Source organism: Gallus gallus, chromosome 4, assembly GCF_016699485.2.
Source record: "Gallus gallus isolate bGalGal1 chromosome 4, bGalGal1.mat.broiler.GRCg7b, whole genome shotgun sequence".
Classification (NCBI taxonomy): domain Eukaryota; kingdom Metazoa; phylum Chordata; class Aves; order Galliformes; family Phasianidae; genus Gallus; species Gallus gallus.
This window is the reverse complement of record NC_052535.1, coordinates 67727156-67750974: the sequence shown is the minus strand read 5'-3', so window position 1 is coordinate 67750974 and position 23819 is coordinate 67727156. Positions and strand designations below refer to the sequence as shown.

Below are 23819 nucleotides of genomic sequence, written 5' to 3'. Positions count from 1 at the left end.
AATGAACTATTCAAACTGCCTAAGTGCTAAGCACTGAAAATACTGCCTTAAGTTTTACATGAAGTATGCACATCTGTTAGTTTATGTATAATGAAGTTTCCACTGCATAGATCTGATTGCTGGTACAGAAAATACAAATAAAGTAGGAAGCAATTTTGGAAAACAAAAGTGCTTCCAGCTATTCAGGTATTAAATTCCGCTCTATTGCTATACTTGATGAAAGAGCACAGGCTCTTTATTATGAATCATCCTGTTGCCATCCAAACACATATTTAAAAATCTACATGCAAAGTCAGTAAAACATAGTTTCGTAATTAACCAATCATAGCAACTAAGTGACTGTGCTCATCATGTATATCTATACGGAAAAGCTGAATATTAACTGCATTTGAAGTTCTTATATTCATTTACAGGAAAACTGTGACTACTTCATATATTCGTGACCAATCATGGCTGGTTTAAAAATAAAAACTTTCCAAGGTGCCTGAATGAAAAACAGTTGTTATATTAAGCAGCATTTGTGGCAAATACCTATAAAGACATTTGTAAAAGTTAGGGCTGTTATTTGTGCTATTGTCAGCCCATGCAGTCAAAATATTCTTATGGTAAGTAATAATATTATTGCTGTTTCTGGTTACGTGGCAATTTATGAGAAAAAAAAAATCCCTTTCTCTGTTGTAACATAGAAAGGTACTTCCAGAGTTTTTTTGCTAGGAAAAAATATTAGTTGGTGTCACAGCTGTTCAGCACAGTTGTTCAGTCAAGCTTCTGAAGATCACAGAATCACTAAGATTGGAGAAAACATTCAGATAATCTAGTTCAACCATTTACCCATCTCCATCATGCCCATGATCAGGATCACTGCACAGGTTGCCTTGGAAAAAGGCTGTGATCCACTCTGGTGTCCCAGCTCAGGCTCTGTGACCTTGGTGTGTGCAGACAGAAGGAGATGGAATCCCATGTTCTGGGACACCACTGGGATGCTTTGGGATTAATGGGATGTGGTGAGAGATGCATGTAAGTCACTTCATCAAAGCATTTCCTTAACGAAGAATACTTTATCCATGAAGGGTGAAGTTTTGTCTCTGTTACCTGAATTAAAAACACCCCCCAAAAAATATTACTGAGGAAATAAATCCTTAAAAGACACTAAGATGTCTAACATCCACTGATTTGTATGTGAGGCAGATGCTTTTATACACTTCAAAGAGTACAGGCCCAAAAATGACTTTGAGGAGAATAAAGAAAGATATTCTGACAGGTAACTGAACAATCTTATTGAAGCCTTCCTATTTACTTAATTGTGACATAAAGAGATGACTGTAAAACCACAAAACACAAAGTTCCTCTAATCTAAATAAGAATGGATGTGGGAGAAATCCTGGAGGTTGAAGGAAGAGCACAGTGCCTACTGAGCATACCGAAATAGCTGAATGTGGGAATATGTGAGCAATCTTGGTAAAGAAAGTACAGAACACTGAACAGATACATTACCTTACTTTCTTCTGCAGCTACAAAATGTCCCCCTTTCAGCACTTCCCAGTACTAACACCTGTTTTCCTTTCTGTAATTTATTCTACCACTCCTTGCGAAATAGCATACAGCATATACTGCTCCTGGCACACAGGTCAACACATTGATACATGAGTTAACTTGGAGGAAGATCCTGCCCTGATGCTGCCTAGAGAAAGATTTGCAGCTGGAAAGATGCATTCAAAGCAATCAGCTTAGATAGTCCACCTATTAGAAATGGTGGTCGTCATCTTGGTATCCAATGTCATTTAGTCTCAACTGGGTAAATTCTAGTAAGTTGATTCCCATGGAATTGGAGGAGGAATACTATATGATTAAAACAGACATGAAAACTAATTTCTTTATGAACAGAAGGTGCTTCCTGAAATTGGAACTATGATAAAAGAAACGTCTCCATACATGCATATCTTTCTTCCTATAAAGCCTTCTTAGTTTAGCCCTTTACCACAAAGATATCAAAGAAAACAGCAGTCCAAAATTGAAAAAGAAGAGGAAAATCAAATATCAACAGCTTTGGCTTTTTAAAACTTTACAGAAGTCATGAAAATGAAGGCAAGGGAAGAAAGTTCCCTGTTCAGTCAATGGCACTAATGGAATGGAAGTGGGTAGTGGGAGGAGCGTACTTTGTCATCTTCAGCAATTGCTGGTTACAAGTTATGCATGAGTTAAAAAGATGCAAGTATTTCACTAAGCACACACTAAGTTTACATATGGAAATTGTTCAATTTCTCAATTTTATTTCCTCCCTTTTCAAATTACCTGCCTTACACATAAAGGAGGATGTAATAAGAGAACTGTGGAGTGTCAAGTTCAAGTTATTTCTTACCTCACAAAATCTGGTCAAATTTGTTTGCTCTTGACTAGCATTAGATACAGTGCCAGTTTGCTCTATTTAATTTCAACAGTTCCCTGACAGATTTTGCTGTTTTATTCTAAGTTACCAAGAACACTTTTATTTATTTTTATTTTTTACATGCTTAAGCCCAATTTGTAACTATACTACTGAACAATGCAGGTTTAAACTCCCTTCGCTTTGATTGTTAACAAAGTGACAGAATTAAAATTTTATAATCTAAACTCATGGAAATACATGCAGGCTGAGTAGATCCAAAATCTTTCTACAGACACCTACACAGAATGCTTCTCACTCTAATTTGTTTCATGGTTTCGGAAAGTAATATTTTGCCTTTGATACACGTATGAGGCTGAAGCATCATTATTAATTTTATTATCACACAGAAGACATTGATACGTAGATTTTTACAGTACCTCTTGCCATGTACAACTGCCCCAGGATCCTCAGACTTTGCTTCCAACTCCTGAACTTCATCTACCAGTGTCTTAAAAGTAGCTCTTTTTACTCTGTAAGTAATACAAAATACTATCAGATTTACAATTTTTGATTATTTTAACACTTACATATGCACATTCAATATACAAATCCATTTGCCCAGGTAACTTAAAATTTAGCTTTAAATGAATAAATATGGTAAAGCATGTCTGAATAATATATTTCATCATTTGTTCTTGCAAATTAAAAACAAAAAACAGGCATTACGATTATTGAAGCATTTAAAATACTAACAACATTTATAACCAGGTGTCTGAGACTGAACAAGACACCAGGTTTGTCAAAAACAAGCTGAAAAATAATTTTATAAAATCAACAGAGCTGATCTCTATTTGCTTTTCCTACTGTTGTAATTAGAACATGCTATTGTTGTAATTAAGAACACGCTTAAAATTCAGTACTTTTCCCATAAACATCAGTATTTTCATACTCACACTTTGTACACTACATCAAAAAGCAAAGCTGTCATGGGAATACATAAAAGTCCCATCCAAAACACTCCAGAGCTGAACATCATAGCTGCCTGGAAGAAGAAAGCACAAGACACGATCATGTTATGAAGAGAACTAGAAAAAAGAAACAAAAACAACTTAGAAACATCAATGACTTGGTTGAGACAATGAAAATCAAGTTTAAATGAACCATTCTAGAACGTCTAATGTAAAATACAACTTTAACATCTTTCTAAAATCTCTTGATCTGCTATAGAAGTGCAGTAGACAATAAGCACTAATTCATGTTAGGATGCTGGTAAAAAGATCATGCTGCTTAGCTCTTTTAGAGAAGGGGAATCTACCCCTCCACATCCCCTCTCTATATTACTATGCTGATGGTAGCTATTTCCACTAAAATCAAATTTAGTGACCACCTCCCCCCCCCCAAGCCCATCTCCCAAACTTTGTGGATACATCTCTCATTTGCAATCAACCCTAGCAGCTATAACGATTACTGACCCTTGAATACTGGATGCTGCTACAGTCATTTTGTACTGTAACTCAGATCGAAGTTGAGCTGTCTCCAATAGAACTCCCTTTACCACTACTCCCACACTGCTACAGACTCCTGTGCACAAACTGTTTAAAGATGAGAACTAACAACTAATTACATAATTATGTAAGTATGTAACATAGCCTTAAATGAACATGCTAATACTAAGTGGAATACTGTAAAATATGTTAACGCTCTCTGCTGTGTTTTCATTCTTATATACCTTCCTCCTCTTCTTTTTGTAACTTGTTTATTAACATACTAAAACTAAATACAAAACAACTACCAAAACATATGGACTTCACAAGAAGATCTTTATTCTACCCTTGTAAGTACATGCTCAAGTATTTACGTTAATAATATTATGGATGCAAAGAATTAAGAAAGCCTAAAACTGGAAGATTATTTTGCAGACAGTATTAAGATACCTCTGAAATGAAATTAGATTGCACAGAGGTTGGAAATAACATTGCTACACAAGGATACTCTTTGAAATCCTTGTATCATTATTTGGAGACTAATTCCTTTGAAAAGCTAAACTTTAGTGCCTAAAATAAAAAAGTGAAAACTCTACTAGTATCAATAAGCAGAACAATGTAAGTAGCTTGCCGAAGCTGAAGCCCAACTTCTGAATGCATATCCCTGAATATTTTAGAGTTATACTTGGTATGTTATGTGTGTAAAGCCTAAAATGAATTATTTTTGAGAAAAAAAAAATCTCATTTTTTGCTCCTATTCACCTCATTTTTGTACCCAAATTTCGACCAATTCTCTGAAAAGCATTAGACTGTATCTGAACTGAAGACCTGGTAAACTTTTGACAGCTATGTTGAAAGGACATAGATACTGCCCCGAGATTTTAGTAATTATTTTTGCCAGTGGTTGTTGGCAAAGGTATACATTTCAAGAAGCCCAAACCAATTCACAGCTTCAGCGGGAAGAAAAAAAAAAAGATTTTCTTTTCTATCAGGATGTTAAGAAAAATGTATTTGTGCAGTCCATTTATAAGCAAAACACGACTTTTGACATAGATGATTAAATATTAATTTCCTAAGAAAACAGCTAATAGGAATGTCTATCGTAACTACATTTTACAAGATATTTTATAATTAAATATAACTTTGACAGAATAACAGTTTCTTAAACAAAAACAAAAAGCAGAAAACATCACAACTTGAAGTAATTACAACTGTTACATCCCATTATTAATAACATTTTTTAATTTATGGGACACGACTAAGAGCTGTCCTTGCATTAGCCACCCTGTATTAAATGTTCGCTGGTGAAACAGCAAAAGTGATAATGTAGGTCTTAGGATGTTAATTCTGACCATTGTAATGCTAACTATGAATGAAGGAACAACTGGCGCCTACTATTCAGTCCATCCAGCCTTTGGCTTTACAAATGAACAACATGAATTGAGGAAAAAAAAAAAGTTTTTCTGCGTCATATTTGAAAGCCTGTCAGATTTTTTTTCTTTTTACAGAGTTAATCCAAACCTAAAAGATTTAAAGCCGACATTCGCGTTAAAGACAGAGGGCCTCTTTGTATTTTTTGGATGAAGAGGGGAAAAATAAAATCCCACAGAGGTATTTCCTTCCTTTCTGTACAAGAAAGCTCCCCCCTCACTCTGTAGAAAACATTTTTGTCTCTAACTTTTCACATCTCTCTACACATAGGCAGGTCATCTGGGAAATGGCAAACCAATCCTTTCCAGACAATGGCACTAACAGGAGCAGCCTGTTCTGGGGCCGGACTCTGGCTGCCTCTGTTCGTGGTTTACAAATTGTTCCTAATGTGAGAGATTTGTGGTCTATGCCAAGTTTTCCCCCTTTAGGCCTTGTGAAACCAAATGGAATCTGCCACAAAAGTGGCTCCCAGGGGAATTCAGAAGTAATCCAAAATGAGAGCTGGGAAGCCTAGTTTATTGTAGAACTAACAAATCCTGTGGGGAAGATAAATAATATGTCGTCTGCACAGCTCATGCTCAATAACAGGACTTTCTAAAATGAATTAACATTGCTTACTAAATGCTATACACAGACTGATACTTTTGAAGAAAAAGATGGACTGAAAATCATTCCTGGATTAGAAATCCTGGAGGCAAAATGTTTTAAAGGATGTGTACTATTGGGAAATTACATGCCAAAATGAACAAAAATATTTCCCTCTTCTTCACTAGGAAATGTTCTTCTGAAACAGCTTTTAGAGATTTAAAAAAAACCAATAGCCTTCTAAAAGCAAAAAGAGAAAGATGAAAAGAAGATCCTTCCTTTAGTTTGTTTCATCTGCCATCGACATACATATCCTCCATATCCTCTCCCCATAAACCATGGAACTATTCAAATAACATCTCTTCAACACCAACAACAGTTGGTTGAAGCAGTTCAAATCAACAAGTTTTTCTTCTCCGCTGCCTTCAGAGACAACGTCATTAGTTTTAGTTACATTTCTTTTCATACATGTCAAAGTACTTAGCACTGCAATACTAAAACAGATCCGCAATTAATTCCCAGTGCAGCAAAGTCTCCACAAGGAGCTGTAGTCATGCCTGCAGTGCTTCTTTGCTCTTCGCAGTTAAAAAAAATAAAAATAAAAATCCCATAGGTCCTATTAAGTAGGAACTTTGCTTATTAGGTGAATTAAAAAGGCAGTCCCCCCATTTTTTGAAAGTACATTCGAAGTAAAAACAAAGTAGTAGGCAATTAACAAGCAGATAATGGGATATTTGCAGGCAGAATTCAGAAGTTCTTACTTTAATGATTTCCCCTATGAGACAAGAAAAGTGACTACAATGCCCACTATCACTTTTCCCCCTTGTTTCTCTGATTTTCTTCAGCTAAGAACACTACTAGGCCATTGCAGGGCCATGGCAGATAGGTACAAAGGAGAAAAGGGATGAAATATGGTTCCAGTTATATCAACACAAATAATAAATAACATTTTAAGTAATAAATACAGCTCACTAAAGCTTCAAGCAGCATTTCTGTAATGACAGAATATAAACCCATTTTAATGAAGTCAATAGAGCAACACAGGTTTGTGAATCATCAGATTAGCATTTATCTCTGACCACACTAAGTCACTTGAGTCCAGAAAAGGATGAAATGCAAGGATGAACCTCACTACATATTTGCATGACTGGCTTAGGAGTGTTTCTTCATTCTTCCTTTCTCAACTACATTTATAGATACTTAATTCCCTCCTTGCGTTTTATGAAAATCTACATTATTTCAAAAGTTATGTAACCTCTAGGAAAAAAAAAAGAAGAGCATCAACAACAAACAGTCACCAAAGAAGTCCACAATGGCAAAACACAAAATAAATATAGGAACAGCAATAGCTGGCTTTAAAATATCTAGTACTAGAGACTAAGTACAACTAAATTGTATGGTATTAAGACTCAAAACAGAGATCAACTAATGGGAATTAAATGGAGACATTATTGATAAATCGTAAAAGAAAAACTGCTTATGAAAATTCCTTGCTTTTGGATTCCAACAGTGAAAAATTAAAAGCAAACTTCTCATTTAAAGAACTTAATAAGATAAAATGTGTTAAGTATCAGGACTGTGTGAGAATATTAAAATGGAAATATTGATTCACTTTAAAAAAATTCTCAATAAACCATCAAACTCTTTTATGAAGCAATGTTGTTCTCCATAAAAATACGTATGCAAAGCAAATTTTAGTTCCCTAAACAAGAGGGTCATATAGGTATAGGGAGGAAGACAGACACAGATCAATGATTACTGTTTTGGGGCTCTGGAGAACTTCACAGTGCACAGTTAGAGTATAAAAACAAATTAAACGGTTCTGCAGATACTGACCTTTTGCTTTTAATCTTAAAATCATACTTCTCATTTCAGTAAATTTTACAATTTTTAGCTACTTCATTAATCAGATGGGTGTATAAAAAACCAACACCTCCCTAACAACTCAGAGCATAAAGCGGTATCAAGAGAGTCCGGATGTGCATGAGTGTAAAATAGACATTAAGTTGTTTATGCTTCCCTCCCAGTTATATCCTTTCAATTTGAATTACACTCATATTTGTTTCAGAAAAATAATTTATGCTAGCATAGAAATTTAGCACTTTTATCACTTTAATGGAAAGGTTCTATGAGCATTAGATTCTACTGACACACGTTCGAATAGTTACACTGATTAGGTGATGTAAGTTACAAAAACTTCATTAGTTAATGCATAGTTATTGCAAGAAGATTACACAGAGAAAAATACAGAGCAACTTAATTGCAGCATCATTTCTTTCTTTGAGGTGCTATTCTGCACAGTATGGCAAAACAGAAAAACAAAGTTTCTCCTGCTAATCCACTTGATGACAGATTGGAAATGTGTTTTGTTCAGCATCACAGAACAGTTTTCTGCATATGGAAGAGTTTATACAAAGTAAATATTGAATAAGAAGAGATTTGTAATTTACTTTTAGTTACTTATGCAAACTACATGTGGCTTTAAAATGAGAAAATACCGTAGGTGTGCTTGAAAACATATTAAGAGTATACTCCGCTTATTCTCTTTGCAAATGTTATATGTGAAAGAAAACTTGATCAGTGTAGAAGAGATTCACACAGTTGGCTTAGTCAGATCTACAATGAAAATGTTCTTTTTGTAGTCTGCAGTGGCACCTTTTTCCAAATGAAATGGCCTTCCAGTTTCAGGCCAGGTAAAGTCACAGCACTGTGAAATTAAAGAATGAATTTGGACACAGGTTGCTGTCAGCAGTTTTGGCCACTGAATTAATACTGGAAAAAAATAAGAAGTTCCCAAATCTAATCCTATGATTTGCACAAAACCTGCTTATAAAAAAACAAAAGCCAAAAAAAACAAAAGAGCAACAACAACAAGAACAAAAAAATCAGACATTCCCTTCAGCATGTTTTGTCTGAGCAGGCTGAAGCAAGACAGACAAAAAGCTGCTGAAACATAGGTCAGCTTGTTTCTTTAAGTTCTGCCAAATGTACCTGGATAGTGCAAGTCTTCAAATGTGACTCGTATATTTGAAGGAATCAGATAAGCAGCATTTGCATAGAAAAGTAGAGCTGTCCATGTGAATTTCTTTCTACCAAACCACAGTATGTTTCACAGCTCTGAATCTTCTAGTTTGAATACTTATGAGAGGCCTGGACTTTCTTCAGGAAAACCCAGAAAATCTGCCCTAGAGGCTTCCAGGGTAGCATACAAAAGCCCTGCTCCCACCTGAGGCACTGTATTTGTCAACAGGACTGTCTTTGTCTATAAGGAATATAGCTCAAAAAGCTAGATGAGTTTTTAAAATGAGCACTTACGATCTATAAGAAGTTTAAGAGAGACCATTCCAATGTTACAAGCCTTTAGCTATATTCTTAGGAAAAAAAAAAAAAAAAACAGAAGCAAAAAGCAATCTCTCCAACAACTGTGTGCATCTAATGCAACTATATATACATAAGCAAACTCACAAATTCCTACCAGCAAAATAACTAGATACATTTCAATCACAGATACATTTTTACACAAATTCATTTATTTAACTTAGTAAGTCATATTACTTTGTTATCACATGAAATCCAAAATGTCAGAGTACCTACTTTTCATTGGCAGAAACCTCACTTTATGAGAAACAATTTTGCAAAGTTTGTAGGAAATACATTCCTTTCAGTGACATCTTTTGTTTACAGCTTCAGAGACTGAACATGCATTAAGTAAAATATTCAGCTATTTCAACTGCGAAGTAGCCACCTTTATGCCACACCAAGTGCAACACATCCTGCTGCCCACACTGTTCTTATTGCTATAGCCGTTCTTCTGTCTTGAACAACAAGAAAGTGTAAAAAAACAAAACAAAACAAAAAAACCAACCAAATCAAAATCACATATGACAAATTCCAGATATATTCTGATATTCTAAAAATATAGTGTATATGAAGAAAAATGCTTAGGTACAATAGCTTTAATTACTCTAATTTAGAATAATGTACATAATTTTTTTGAGTAATGGAGGCAACAAGTTAACATAAAATCTACCTATATATAGGAATATTAGAGCTTATAATAGAGAGGAAAAACAGCAGTAAATTATACAATTTTCATCCTCTTTCTTTGTGCCCAAGTACTTAAGAAGTACTTAAGTCAACTCCTTGTGTTTTCCATTGTAATTTAGTACTTACATAAATGACTACAAACTAGTTTTCCCATAACAGTTTATGTAGGAGGAGAGATTCGTGGATCTGATTTAACTCCAAGCAAGGGAGGGATATTCACTACATTTCCCCCAATGTGCAGGTGTTTTTAAATTGCTAAATTACATGACAGAAGCAAAGTTAAAAGCACCTATTCTCCTATTTGTGTGTGGCTTGACCTTGTTGATGTGCTTTGAGAACAATCAGAGGAGTATCTTTCTGAAATAAACTTTCTGAAATAGACATTGTCTTATTCCCAACAGCCATGCTCAGAAACAGATATTAGTGTCTGTAGAATAAATACTAAGCTTCAGATGTTTTTAGAAATGAATGGTTTTGCAAATTTGGGACTGAAATTTCATTATATCAGGACAAGCAGCAATTGTGTATCTTTTGTGGATTTAGTACTACTTGCAATGGTCACAATAGGTTCACACAAGTAGGATAATAATAAAAGAGAAACCAATATTTACACTCATAAGATTAAAGAAACGGTGCAATAATACATCCCAAGCACAACACTAATTGAAAAGTAAACGTGTGCATGATGATCAGCTGCTCATGCAACGTTGTGGCAACTCCCATTTCTGAGGTATACTAGAGTTTCAAAGACAGCTTCAAGCAACGTACAACATGTGCTATTTAAGTATAAAAAATCTCCAGCCAAGTCAGTGCTGTAATACTGAGTTCTGAATTTGGTTAAGACCAAAAGACAGAAAAGTAAAAGTTGTTACATATCTGTGATGCAGCTTATTTGTCAACTCTTCCTTGCTAGACCATATAATCACAGAATGTTAGCTGAGCTTTTTTTTCAGAAGAGTAAAATTTCATTCTGTTTTCAATAAACATGACTTCATAATTGAAGGCATAATAAGATGCAAACACCTTATGCACCTCCAGCTAAGAGAAGGATCCAATACAGATTAGGCCTGAACTAAAATGTGTAACAGCATTCTTCGCGCACATGTGGAGATGAAATATACCTTACCTCTCCTGACATATCGGGTGCCATAGGGATGACTGGCCACAAAGAAGAGTAGATTCCAAAAAACACTACCCAGAGTGCTATGCTGCCCCAGATAGCTATATGGCTGAACTGTTAAAACAAAGAAAAACAAAACAGTCATCGTAGATGCACTATGACATAAAAAAGACCTTTGCTACTTACTGTTTATGATGCATTTCTGATATACCTGATATACAAACATTCCCATGCCTAGTATTAACTGTTAGAGTTTCTTAAAGCAAGCTTATAAAGACATTTGCTTACCAAAGTCCAATATGAGGTCTCTAATCCAGCCTTCAAACACACAGTTAGAACCACAAACTTTAAAGAGAGAAAGAGAGAGAGAGGGATTCTTATTTAAGATGAGAATCTTACTGAACACATACAGAATTAATTTATTTGGTTAATCTTTCAGGAGAACATAAAATACGTGGTTTAACTATTTCTGTAATTTACACTATGTTTACATGCACAAGTAAGAGAAAGGTTAATCAATCTCTTCAATTTAAATGAGATTTGTTTAATAATACTCAACCAAGTACTGTCTGTGTGTCAGTGCACACACAGGTCAATGTAACAGGTTCCAATGTACCAATAGAAATTAGTATAACAAAATACAATAATTTCTATAGAGCTGCAGAAGCTAGGGAATGGCCCTTCTGATTTAAAAGAATGTGTACAAAAAATGCAGAATTCTCAGCAGCTCTAAAATAAAATTATTTTAGACTGTTGCTAGCTGTACTTTACCTCTTTTTCTGTAAGTGTGTGAGTTTAGACCTGAAGTTTAAGTGCCCATTTGAAATTACCAAGTAAAATTTCAAAGCAAGCTTCAAAAGTAAATGCAATTAATGAGCAAGTAATGAAGTACTGAGGATTATTAACTTCAAATAATAATCTTCATTTGTTCTATTTGGAATACTCTTGTTTTATATTAGGAATCTTAAACATTTCCCTTGCCTCCCAGAATGCTGGAACTTTGCCTTTAACCAAGTTGCTAGCTTTTCTTTCTATGTTATTTTGGTTAACAGAAAGGTGTGTGAAAAGTATTCCAACTGCAGTTCGCCAGTCAGTAAGAGATCATAGATGGTCTTTAGTTATTGAGAGGATGACTACAACTTTCTACATGAAGAGAGATTCTGAAGATACAGATGTGCTTGGCTAAAAACCTGCAATTGCTTAAGTTTACATTAGTCTAAATTTTAAATTTTGTTCAGTTCAGCAGTACTTCAGCTCAAGGGTCACCTTCAACAAACTCAGAAAAGCCAGAGCCAATGCTGACAGTCCAAAACCTACGTTCTGTGTACAAAATAACACATGGAATCGGTTTTATGGAATCTTCCTTCTCGTATTTCATCTTTTCTTATTTTGAGTCTTTTTTTTATGGAGCAATCCCTGAACACATCTTGTTATTCTCCTGTATGACATATTCCATTTTCATTTAGAGATGAGCAGTAGTTGAAAATCCACAGTCCAACAGCAATGAATAGTCAATAAAACTGTTTGTCTCTTTCCTTTGAAATTTACAGAGACAAGTTTTCTATTCACTAAAGAAATACTGGATATAATTTTAGCACGCATGTGAACAGGTATTACAAATTTTGCTTTATCTACAATCCAAAATACATGAGGCCGAAAAACTGAGCCACAAAGACCAAACTGTAACAGCTACACTTTAGTTTCAGACATGTATGATTTAAACTCTGGTTTATTGGCCATGTTGGCAGCAATCATTTAAGTGGGAACTTCGTCAGTAGCTGAACTTCAAGGAGCCTCAAGAACTCAGAAGTAATTTCTTTTTATCAGCAGCTGAAAATCACTAGGTTAAATATATTTGACAGGTCTTGCACTGTGTCTGAAGCACAGAAGGATACAAAATCCCACTTTGCCCTACCTACAGGTTTATGCTTTTAATCTAGAGTATCTTATTTCAACTACTGCTGCATTAATAAGGATAAAAATGGTGTGAAATCTCATTAGAAGAAAATTAAGGACCACGATGAGCATTATATTACTTATATATTACTTAGTCTATTCATGGTACTGTATTTGGATGCATGAAAAAATGAATTATGGACAAAAAAACTTCTCACTGTTACATGTGCTTGTTTTTTTTTGAACCTGTCAGAAGAAATTATCTTTTAGGATCAGTTTAAGAAGTCTCATTGCATAGACCATACACACAAAACAAAAACAGTGAAGACTGCTGTCAAAGGAGATAATGACTGTGTGAATAAATTCCCTCTTCACATTACATTGTTCCACACCCCCAAACTGAAAGTCTTCCATATCTTCAAGAGTACTCAAGACCTCCCTGAATTCCTGTGCAAGCATAGGAATACAGTAATTGCAACACTCACCCCTCCCAAGATTTTCCATGTGAAGGGAAGGGAAGCAAAAGAAAGAGTAGGTTGTCTGCACTTAAAATGGTGCAATAATAGTTTATTTGGAATTCTTGACCATTTTGTAGGATAGTAACAATCAATTACGACTCTAAAGACAGTGAGGTTTCAGCTCTCTAAGTAGAACACGAGTTGCAGAAAGTGACAGAATTGCACTGTATAAGCATTTATGAATGCAGCCTGACACACAGTAATGAACAGCTCCACATTATGATACTGAAAGTATCAGAAATGAAATAATTTCTCAAGGCCGTGGAAGATGCTACTGTGAATCTAAAAAAGCAGGCCTTGATGTTCGTGAGCCACCTGATATAACAGATGATACTCAGATGTGCTAAGATTTCAAGACTGCCATCAGTTGATGGATGACAGTCCAAATAACATAAGTAAACCCTAATCCACTAACCTCTCAGTATAGCATATGTAACTTGTTTTCTTCTGATGTCAAGCTTGGCTTCAGAAAGAGACATAGAGCAGAACCACTACTAGGATGAAGTTCTGAGACCATTTCAGGACAGAACTTCAGCTGTGATTACAGCAGTATGTTGAATAATTGGGTTTAACAATGCGTACAGTGCTAACCCACTCTACTGAATGATGGCCACTGTAAAGGACGCTGTAAGAGACCCAACTCTATAGAATGATGGCCATTATTAAGGATGCTTTAAGAGAAGAAGTGGATGCTGGCTGTAAGAAAACCTGGCTCAGGTCCTAGGATAAGTGAAGTTACACAAGTCATGTATACATTTTATAAAATTCACAACATCAGCTGAACTGAGCCAGGCCGCAAATTATAAGTAAACAGTAGGGTCTGAACGCGGTGCAGAGAACATCTTTCCCTGAGAAGAACCTGCTTCACTTCAAATGACAGGTGGTTCTGGTAGACACATTCAACTTTGAAGGCCAGAGGAGAGGGAACAGGTCTAATCCTGCTTCTATGAGTTCTTGGAAAACCCGTATCTGCTGGATAACACTATCCAGTTAAGTGAGGAACAGGTATTTAGCTTCATCATTTTATTTTACAAGATATAAAGATTAAAAGAAAAAGCAAGAATGATTAGTAAGTATGAGAATAACATAAACTTGACCACGCCTAACAGTAATCTTAATTACTTATGGTAATTTGGCTGCCTTGAAAATCGGATGCAACAAGTCTTAACTGCATGTGGCTATGCCTTTATTTCAAGTTCCTATTACTAATTAAGAAAGAGAGTAGAGACTTATACTTTCTCAAGTCAACAAACCAGTTCCATACACAATAACTCATGATGTCTCCCATTGCAGAAACTTACCTTAAATTATGGTAATTGTTAATTAGGGAATTACAGTTCCCACTACTTCAAAAATAGACTGTTTCCAGTGAAGAACAAATGAGTCTTCTGCATCTTTATTAAACTACTTTGTTTTAAAAACCAGAGTTAAATTCAAAACACACTTTAAGGTTTCTCAGAGTCATCCAAGTACCATTTCATATCAAGTCTTCAATACAGAGAATTATAAATAATATTAAAAAACATCTTTGTAGGAATTAAAGATAGAGCCAGTATAGACAAACAGTTGATAGAGCAGCAGAAGGCCGTAGCAAGACTTACAGTATAAACGGTGTTTCCCAAGAGCAGATAATCTGAAGTTTTACCATTACCAAATACAGTGCCTGTGGAAGGAAGCAAACACTTAAATATACTCAGTAGTACCATACTCTATTTACAATTTATCTCTGGATAGAACAGCACACCACAAGGAACAACAAGAGCTCCGGAAGCCTGAAAACAAAGCTGAGAACTGCGCTTGTCTTGAAGTTTATACAAGAGAGGTGACACTTGGTAGGCTTACTTGTATGTACAAATTTGATTTCTGCCATTTACTGCTATATTGATGAACATTCAGGAATTTTTTTTTGTCAAGATCTATGTCCTTGTTACTTCTTATATCCAGATGATAATAGATAGAGTGCAGACTCTAGTTTTGCATACTGTCCAGAGTCTAGGTTCTATGAAACAAATCCTGAAAATTCTTAAAAATCCATAGGTATTCTCCGTTCACCTATTTCATGGTAGATGCTACTGCAATGCAGGCAGTTTGAAATGTTCCACCTAGCCTTATTTGTCCACATGTTTCTTGTCTCTAAAGAGTAAACATGAAAAAGCACTCAAAGAGAAGGCTGTGAGCTCTCACTGACTTCCATAATCTTCAACATACTAATAAATATCTTTTCAAATTTGCACTCTGTTGCTTAACAATATATACCTAGCAGTAAAGAATGCAATGAAATAAAACACAGGAATAAGCAGACAGCTATAGCTGTCTTAGCAGTCCAGATGTTGGACTGCTAAGACTCAACACCTTTATGCACTCTTAAAGTTGCGCTATTTCTCATTCTTCCTCCATTACTCGCTTCATTTCAGAATTCTCCTGCACTCTTTCCTATGAAAAGGTGGAGACAGAGACCTGTTCACAGTAGTTCTGTTCTCTACTGGATCTCTCTGATGCTTGTAAGCACCTCTCTTGGGAAAAAACAACATTATTTCCTCTTCCTCCTTTCTATATGCTTAGCTGCTTCTACTCTGCATTCTTCTCCCCTTGATGCAGAAAATCGGCACCAGCTGGACCTGGTGCTGTTGTTGTACTACACACCAAGTACACAAACCCCTGGTCTTATCTGTGCTCCCCTTGCTCACCTAGCTGTTCTTTAGGAAGGGAGAGAATGACAGAATGTGTTTTATTTCAGACTTGATGGCTGTTAACAGGTTAGCTCCAGCTCCTCTACTGTGAGCTGGAAAGACCCGCACTGGAACACTCATGCAGGAACCCAGTAGTCTTACCCAGTTATCCCAGACTTACTGTTCACATGACCTCTCCTCGGTGTTATATAATGCATCAGTCTCTCACACAGATTGACTACAACTTTGAATTTGGATTTTAGTATGAATTTGAGGCTGCAGTTCTAGCATATGAAATAAACTTTAGGATCTCCTTCCTCCTGGGCTGTCTACAACTTTTTTCAAGGCAATAAGCTGCCGCTGAACTTGCATCCACTGGCCTCTCAGAGACAACAGGCTGCTCCCTACTTTCCAGTATCCATCAGAAGTTACTCAGCATGGAATATTGCAAGAAGTTCTTCCCTTAACCTTCTCAGGCACAAGCAGCTGTGATCATCTCACTCTCTTATGTCAACCACCAGAGCATTCCTACAGTCCCAACAACTGGTTTACACGGGTGGATAGTGATAGGACAAGGGGGAATAGTTTTAAACTATGACAGGAAAGTTTTAGGTTAGATATTAGGAGGAAGTTTTTCACACAGAGGGTGATGACACACTGGAACAGGTTGCCCAAGGAGGTTGTGGATGCCCCATCCCTGGAGGCATTCAAGGCCCGGATGTGGTTCTGGGCAGCCTGGTCTAGTGTTTGGTGACCCTGCCCAGGGCAGGGGGGTTTAAACTAGATGATCATTGTGGTCCTTTTCAACCCAGGCTATTCTATGATTCTGTGATTCCAAAATGCCCATGAAAACATTTCTACCAATTGTGCTAGAGCAAACTGCTTGGCTGTTATCAAGAAAGCTGAGATGACTACTAATTTTACAGAACAATTACAAGGCACAAGCTATTCTTATGTTAAAATTTTCTACAGTGTGGAGGCAAAATATCCCAGGCCTATTAGAGCTGCCATAAACACAAATATTCCCACAAACTGGAAATAATGCTTTCAGTCTTTGACAATTAATATAGTGAGCTTCCCAACCATCCTGTTTCCTTCTACATCTCAGGTGCACTTACGACAGCTAAGCTAAAACAGTGACAGGACTGAGCTGTCCACGATGATCTGCTTTGATCTGTCACTAGCCTACAGATACAGATGTAAGCTACTGAGTTTATATACCCCCAAACTAACAGGAAAGACTGTAATACATGCAATAGAGTCTTCCAACAGAAGAGATAATGCAAAGGACTCTAGTAATTTATGATCTTTCAAGTATTCTACACAGTAGATTACTATATAGAGATAACAATTAAATAGTGATTTTCTTCATAACTTAAGTTTACTTCAAACATATTTATGGTTTTATGTAGACAGTATTGCTTCTACTTTTAAACACATTTTAAATAAAACATTTTAAATAGACTGCATCTGTTCCAGTTCTAGAAGTGACACAGTCTCACAAAGCTATTAGTATTAATAAAGCATTACTGCATTAAAAAGTTACTAAGAAATTCAGCACCTTTTAAGATTTATTTTTTTATTTTTCATAACACTTACCATGCTGGAGGGCTTTAAGTGGAAACCAAAACAGAATGAATGAGTGGAAGAGGCCATTTAAACAATGTACCCAGAAAACCTAAGGGAAAAGAGAAATCCATGAGAACCATTTGCAACAAACTAGCTCTGTGAACCCTGACCTTTCTTTTCATCTGTGTGTTAGATTCACAAAATGTGCTTCTGTCAGGCCACCACTGTGAAGTAACATAACTGACAGGCACTTTCTGCCTCTTAGCTCTTCATGGGTCATTTGTTTATTTTTATGTTTTGAAAAAAAGTATGTATTATCTCCTCCTTTTAATTTCAAATCAGAAGGGCAATTAAAACGTATACATATGGGAGTATCATCAGAAGAAAATAAACTAAGCCAGACAAGTGGAACAATTGCTACATTCTGGGGAAGGGAAGTAAAAAAGGACTTCAGTTTTTATAATTTACTTCTTGCATAATGATTTTTACAGCAGAACAACGAACCACGAGTTTACATACACTTACCTACATATTTCCACGCACAAAGAAATTAAAAAAGGACAACTAATATCTTCCTAAGATTTCTCCTTACACGCTCCATTCTTGAAGCGCACACCTTCATTACATGGAACTTCCTTTAACGTACTTTCAAAACAATCCGAATTAACTTCAAACTTATTTCCATTGATTAAAAAAAACTTCCAAAAACAACTGCATTAAGTTTATCCAGAAACCACCTTCTGATGCTTTCCGTAATAGATATCATGCATATTCTTAAGTCTTTTTATATCTGTAACCTGTGCCTGCAGGATAGCAATTTTTTTTTCGTTTTTCCATTAGCAATGTATTTGACAATTACAGCCTTTATTAGAACTAACTAATATGTACTATCAGAGTTCAGATGTTCAAACAATTGAAACTAAGTTGCTTGCCTCACAGCTTTTTTCACAACGTCTCAAAGTCTTTTGTTAGATTATGCAACTACCCTACGATGTATGATCCAATTTACACTCCAACACTTTGCACATTTGAACTTGTGCTACTCATTAACCTTTGTCTCTCCCTCTTGCTATGTCATTACCAGAAGTTTTTATTTGACAGAAAGCACAGGTGGATGCAAGAAAAATTAGTTCTACTTTTCCATTTTCCTGACCAATTCTTATTGTCACATGCTAATCCTTTAACCTCTGTCATGACCTCATAACCTTTGATCCCTTTTACCATAACAAACATCTGCATCAACATTCAAGACAGTCATGTTTCCAAATCTTTAACAACACCTATTCAACTTATGTAGCTGGGACTTTTGTAGACTTTTACTCCTAATGAGTATTGTTTGGGAAGAGTCACAGAATTTCCAATGAAGTCAACAATACAACTGTGCAATAAATATACATGTATAACAGAATTAGCATTTAAAAACTTAACTGTAACTCATGACATACATTACCATATTAATATTATCACAACACAGAAGTGCCTGAATTAACAGACCATCAAAAGTCTTACATTGGTAAAGCATTCACAGTGACATAGTTTCCTTAACATTTTCAGGTTTGAGGGTGAAGAGAAGAAGTGGGGCTGAAGGAGAAAAATCTCATGCACAGAAGATTCAAGGACAGTTTAGACAAGTAATTCTCTGTACAAGTACTTCAGTTTCATAAGAAAAGTGGCACAAGAGTAACAGTATCAGCTCTCCACAAACCACAAACCACCACTTAACAGGCATTCAGTGGCAAACTAACAATGTCTTCAACTTCACTATACAATGACATTACTTCAGTGTCCTAATTACATGTAGAAAAACAAAATAAAATCAAAAGGAACCCTTACAATGTCACAATGCTCAAAGAGATTCAGGAAATAGTTTAATTATCTCTTAATACAGATTATTCATGGACAAATACATAGAAATTTTATGTTTTTACTATTTAATCTCCAAGATCAGTGTTTCTACTACAAGTAACCTCAAATTTCTTTTGGTCTTCCTGATGCATTTTTAACTGTCTTCAAGTATTTCCTTCCAAAACTCAAAATTAAATTGTAAAATCACAACCCCAAATTGACAAAGAATTGAACCATGTCCCCTCCCTCTACAAATCTAATGACAGTTTTTATTGTCCTCTGAAACGCTTCTCCACAGGCTTCTGTAATCCATTTCCATATAACAGTACAAACACATACAAACCAATGACAGAGAAGTTTAATCACTTCTGCCTACAGAAGACAGCTTTATTGCCAGCAGAGGAAAAGAATCAAGGCTGAAAATAAAAGAACGCCTGTTGTCCATTTCCACGTTTTAGTAAAAACAGACAAATATGATTTGTACCATTTATCGATCAGGGGACAACTGGAAACAATAGCAATAAAAATCCTCTCCTAAAGATAATAGTGTTTTAACGACATTTGATTTTTATCTACCTTGGTATTGAAGTCCAGTGCATTTTGGGAAGTCTTGTATAACTCAGGATATTTCAGCATGTTTTCTTTTCGGCAGGATCTCTCAAATATTCCAAGAGTCAGTGGAGGCATTGCTGTAAACATCTAGCAGGCAGATTAAAAGAACATATTGCAAGAGTTGAGAAGTGAAGCCTTGCTTATAGATTATTCAAATTTGCTTAGTCAAGAAGCCTTTATGATTATGATTGAAAATGAAAACACAAAAACAACCTTACCACATTGTAAAGGCCTATACACCATCTTTCAAAGAGAATTTGTCCAGAAAAGCCATTGACAAAAGCAAACCAGATCTGAAAAAGAGGAAAATCATACTACTCAAGTGCATTGCAAAGTGTAATAAACAGATTTTTCTTCAGGTTTACAAAATGGGGTATTCCTAGAACACGTTTACAATACAGTTGAGAACGTTCTGGTTTAAACCTCTGTGATAAAAATTATTATAGAAACAACTTGCTTTCAGAACAATCTGGTCTAATACGTGAGAAATTCTAACTGAAAATATTTCAGGGAGGTAGCTATTTTCAGAATCAATTTCATGTTTTTTAATCATTTAAGACTAATTTAGCTCAATGCATTTGCACTGGTTTTTTTTTGTTTGTTTGTTTGTTTTTTTTAATGAAACACAGATTCTTAGAAACATGGAAAAAACACTTGGATTTTTGGAGTTGGTATAATGAGTAAACTGTGATGAAATTAGAAGACCTTTACTAGCAGCATTTTCTCAGTAATTGAGTATGAGAGTAGGATGAGTGCTCATTACTAAACATCAGCATGACTTTTTTGGTATTTTACAACTAAGCTTAAAGCATGAATCTAGTCTAGAACCTCATTGCTACTGTCCAAGACAAGTTGTGCTCAACTGCCTTCTCTCTTTTCAGCCTCTTCATAAGGCATAGCTCCTGCATAATCAAACCCCCAAACTAGGAAGATGGCTCTTGGTAGGGGACTGATGGACAGATAACATTACATGATTTGCCCCTTTTAAAAACACTTAATTTGAAATGGTTCAAGATAGTGTAAAAGCAAAATATCATCAAGGAATAAGCAACTAAGTAGCCTGGCTTAAGTGCATATGTCTCTTTGCTGGTAATGTTAGACAGTTTAACAACAATACAACTCTAGGAAGAAAATTATACCCTTAATCTTACATGAAAACCAAACTCTATAGAGCTGCATACAGGATTAATAGTGACAGCGACAAGAAACACACAGTTTCTTTCTTCACAGTGGGAAATTTAATTACAGACAATTGTGTTTTGTTCTGATTATGGGGGACAATGAATGAAGGCAACTGTATGAGCAAAACATGAGTTTTTATGACTTATTTTACATCATGGTAATTTTGGGTGTGTGCCCTAATCAAACTGCTCAAATTACTGATCAAGCATCCTTGTAACAAGAGGAGAGAGGGGTCAGAGAAGTAATTTGGACTGTAAGAGGGAGAAGTGAAAATTCAGACCATTTTGTGATTCAGTGGTCATGGAATTTCTCTCAAAATAAAATACTTTTGTTCATAAAATGAGATATATCTCAACGCAGATCCTTACATTGCTATGTTTTCAAATCATATTATGCAAATAAGTGGGCACAAACACTTTTGCTTTCCACTATCCGTTTTTTAAACTGAAGTCAGTACAGTTTACATGCATTATAATCACACTTCACTATATAACCCTTAATGTTACGGGGACTAGTCCCATATAAAAGATGAGGTGCATATTTAAATATATATTGGGTCATAACACAGAGCGGAGAAAAAAGTTATTACTGACCACTTCTAGCTTCTTTTCAATAGTTTAGACGTTGATAAACACTATTCAGAGCGCATGAAGTATTACTATAAACCTTTAGCATTCCTAAACCAAGAAACCTGTGGCACTCATTTCACCTCACCTCACAGCTGTCTATGAACAAGGCTGCAGTTTAGATTACATGGAATCCATTACAGTACTTGTTTCTAAGTGAGCAGACATTTAAAGTATAACATGCACATATTAAGTAAAGGTAGGCATTATTTATTATTTTCAGCTAATAAAAATAAACTTTTTTTTTTTTTTAAACCTTCCAGTCATGTCTTTCATAGTATTACTTTCTAAATTCCAAGACAGAAGAGGCGTGGTCACAAAAGCCTCACAGACGTTTTCCTGATGTAGCATTTCTGCATATTAAGCAGCAGCTTACAAATACTCATTGAGCACTCTGCTCCCACGCCTGATCTGCAAAAAAACTGAAAGGAGAGATTCAAGACTGGCAGTTGTCCCTTCCAGAGACATTCAATGATGAATTTCTGCCCATTCACTCACAGCATTGACATGAGCCATTAACATCTCTGAAAGACTTTGAGCTGACAAATGTTGGGTATATAGTAATTCAAGTAGAAGTCCTCTAATCTTCCAGAGAGGGTGTATATGACAAAATGCTTGTATGCGTGATACGTAAAGGGTCAAAATCCACATAAAAATGATCTCTTTGCCCTCTGTCTGCTCAGCAGGTAGGGGCTTCAACTACTTCTGGTACTTTGCATTTTTTTACTCTAGGATCTTTGCACCTTGCATTTAAGTTTCTCAGAAAGAATGCAACTAGTGGAACACTATCATCTGCTTTAAGTTATACATTTACAACATGTTTGAAGGTGAGAAAAACAGAAAATTAAAGAAAACAAGAAGCGTGTTCTAAAGGCCAAATGCACAAGTTTCTCTTTAAACACATAATAATGCTTTTTAGTAAAAGTTGAAAAAATTTTGAAAAATTTTGAAAGTTTGAAAAAAATTAAATTTGACGGAAGAACTACTGATCAGTAATTATGGAAGTAAGATCATTTGATTAAATTATCAGCTTTTTGAAATGCTGGATCCAAAAAAAGTCTATGGAGCACAAAGGATGTTTAATAGATTTGTTGTTTTTTTTTTTTCCTATGGCTTCCTATAAGTTTTTCTAAAGATCTGTATACTTATTGCTACTTATAAAATAAAAAGTTTTAAATATTTTCAAATATTGCAACAGTAGAAGATCACCAACATAAACATCAAAATCAGAAATATTATCCTAATGTTTACATCAAGTCTAACAGGAGTAAGGCATTTTCCTTCAGTCAAAATTAAATACATACTGTGCAAGTTCAAGATATTAATTGACAATGTATTAAAAATTAAAATGATTTTAAGAATAACTGTTAACCACAAGGCTGCAATGTGATCACAAAGATTGAAAACTACATCTACATTAATCACGCTACAGTACAAATGTGGAAGATATGCTTGTAAAAATTATTGTTTAATCAAAGCTTGAAACATTTTTTCCATATTTCTGACTCACAACATCACTGTTAATTTAAAGCTTGAATCAAACAAATATTACTACTGGATATATATTATAAAAATTCATTAAAAATACATTCTAAGTTGTAAGGTTGCAATGGTCCTGAAGGTCTTGAGAACTACAGCTACACGTCTTAACAATACAAATGAATAGACAGATATTTATTACAACATGGTCCTCTCATACTACTGTATTTTTCACAAGATCCCATTCTGCTTAAAATGGCGAGTGAGAAAAATAGGTCAGTTACCTTTAGGAAAATAATCCTGTTTCAATATAGAGCCTAAAGAGGCATGGCTACCACCTCAACAAGTAAAAAGCATGCAACAGCATAATTAAGCAAGTACATAAAAAACC

The 23819-nt window shown here is 35.3% G+C and overlaps 1 protein-coding gene across 6 annotated transcripts in view; it reads right to left on the bottom strand.

The window, feature by feature from the left end:
• Window positions 1–23819, bottom strand: part of ATP8A1 (ATPase phospholipid transporting 8A1) — a 94151-nt gene that overhangs the window by 7128 nt on the left and 63204 nt on the right. For all 6 annotated transcript variants that reach the window (XM_025149963.3, XM_040699787.2, XM_040699786.2 and 3 more), the window contains 8 exons: window positions 20360–20434; window positions 20106–20228; window positions 17715–17793; window positions 15048–15109; window positions 11321–11377; window positions 11039–11146; window positions 3319–3407; window positions 2803–2895 (listed from right to left, as the gene is read on the bottom strand). In XM_025149963.3, coding sequence (XP_025005731.1) covers window positions 2803–2895; window positions 3319–3407; window positions 11039–11146; window positions 11321–11377; window positions 15048–15109; window positions 17715–17793; window positions 20106–20228; window positions 20360–20434 — 686 coding nt within the window. The remainder of the gene's footprint in view (window positions 1–2802; window positions 2896–3318; window positions 3408–11038; window positions 11147–11320; window positions 11378–15047; window positions 15110–17714; window positions 17794–20105; window positions 20229–20359; window positions 20435–23819) is intronic.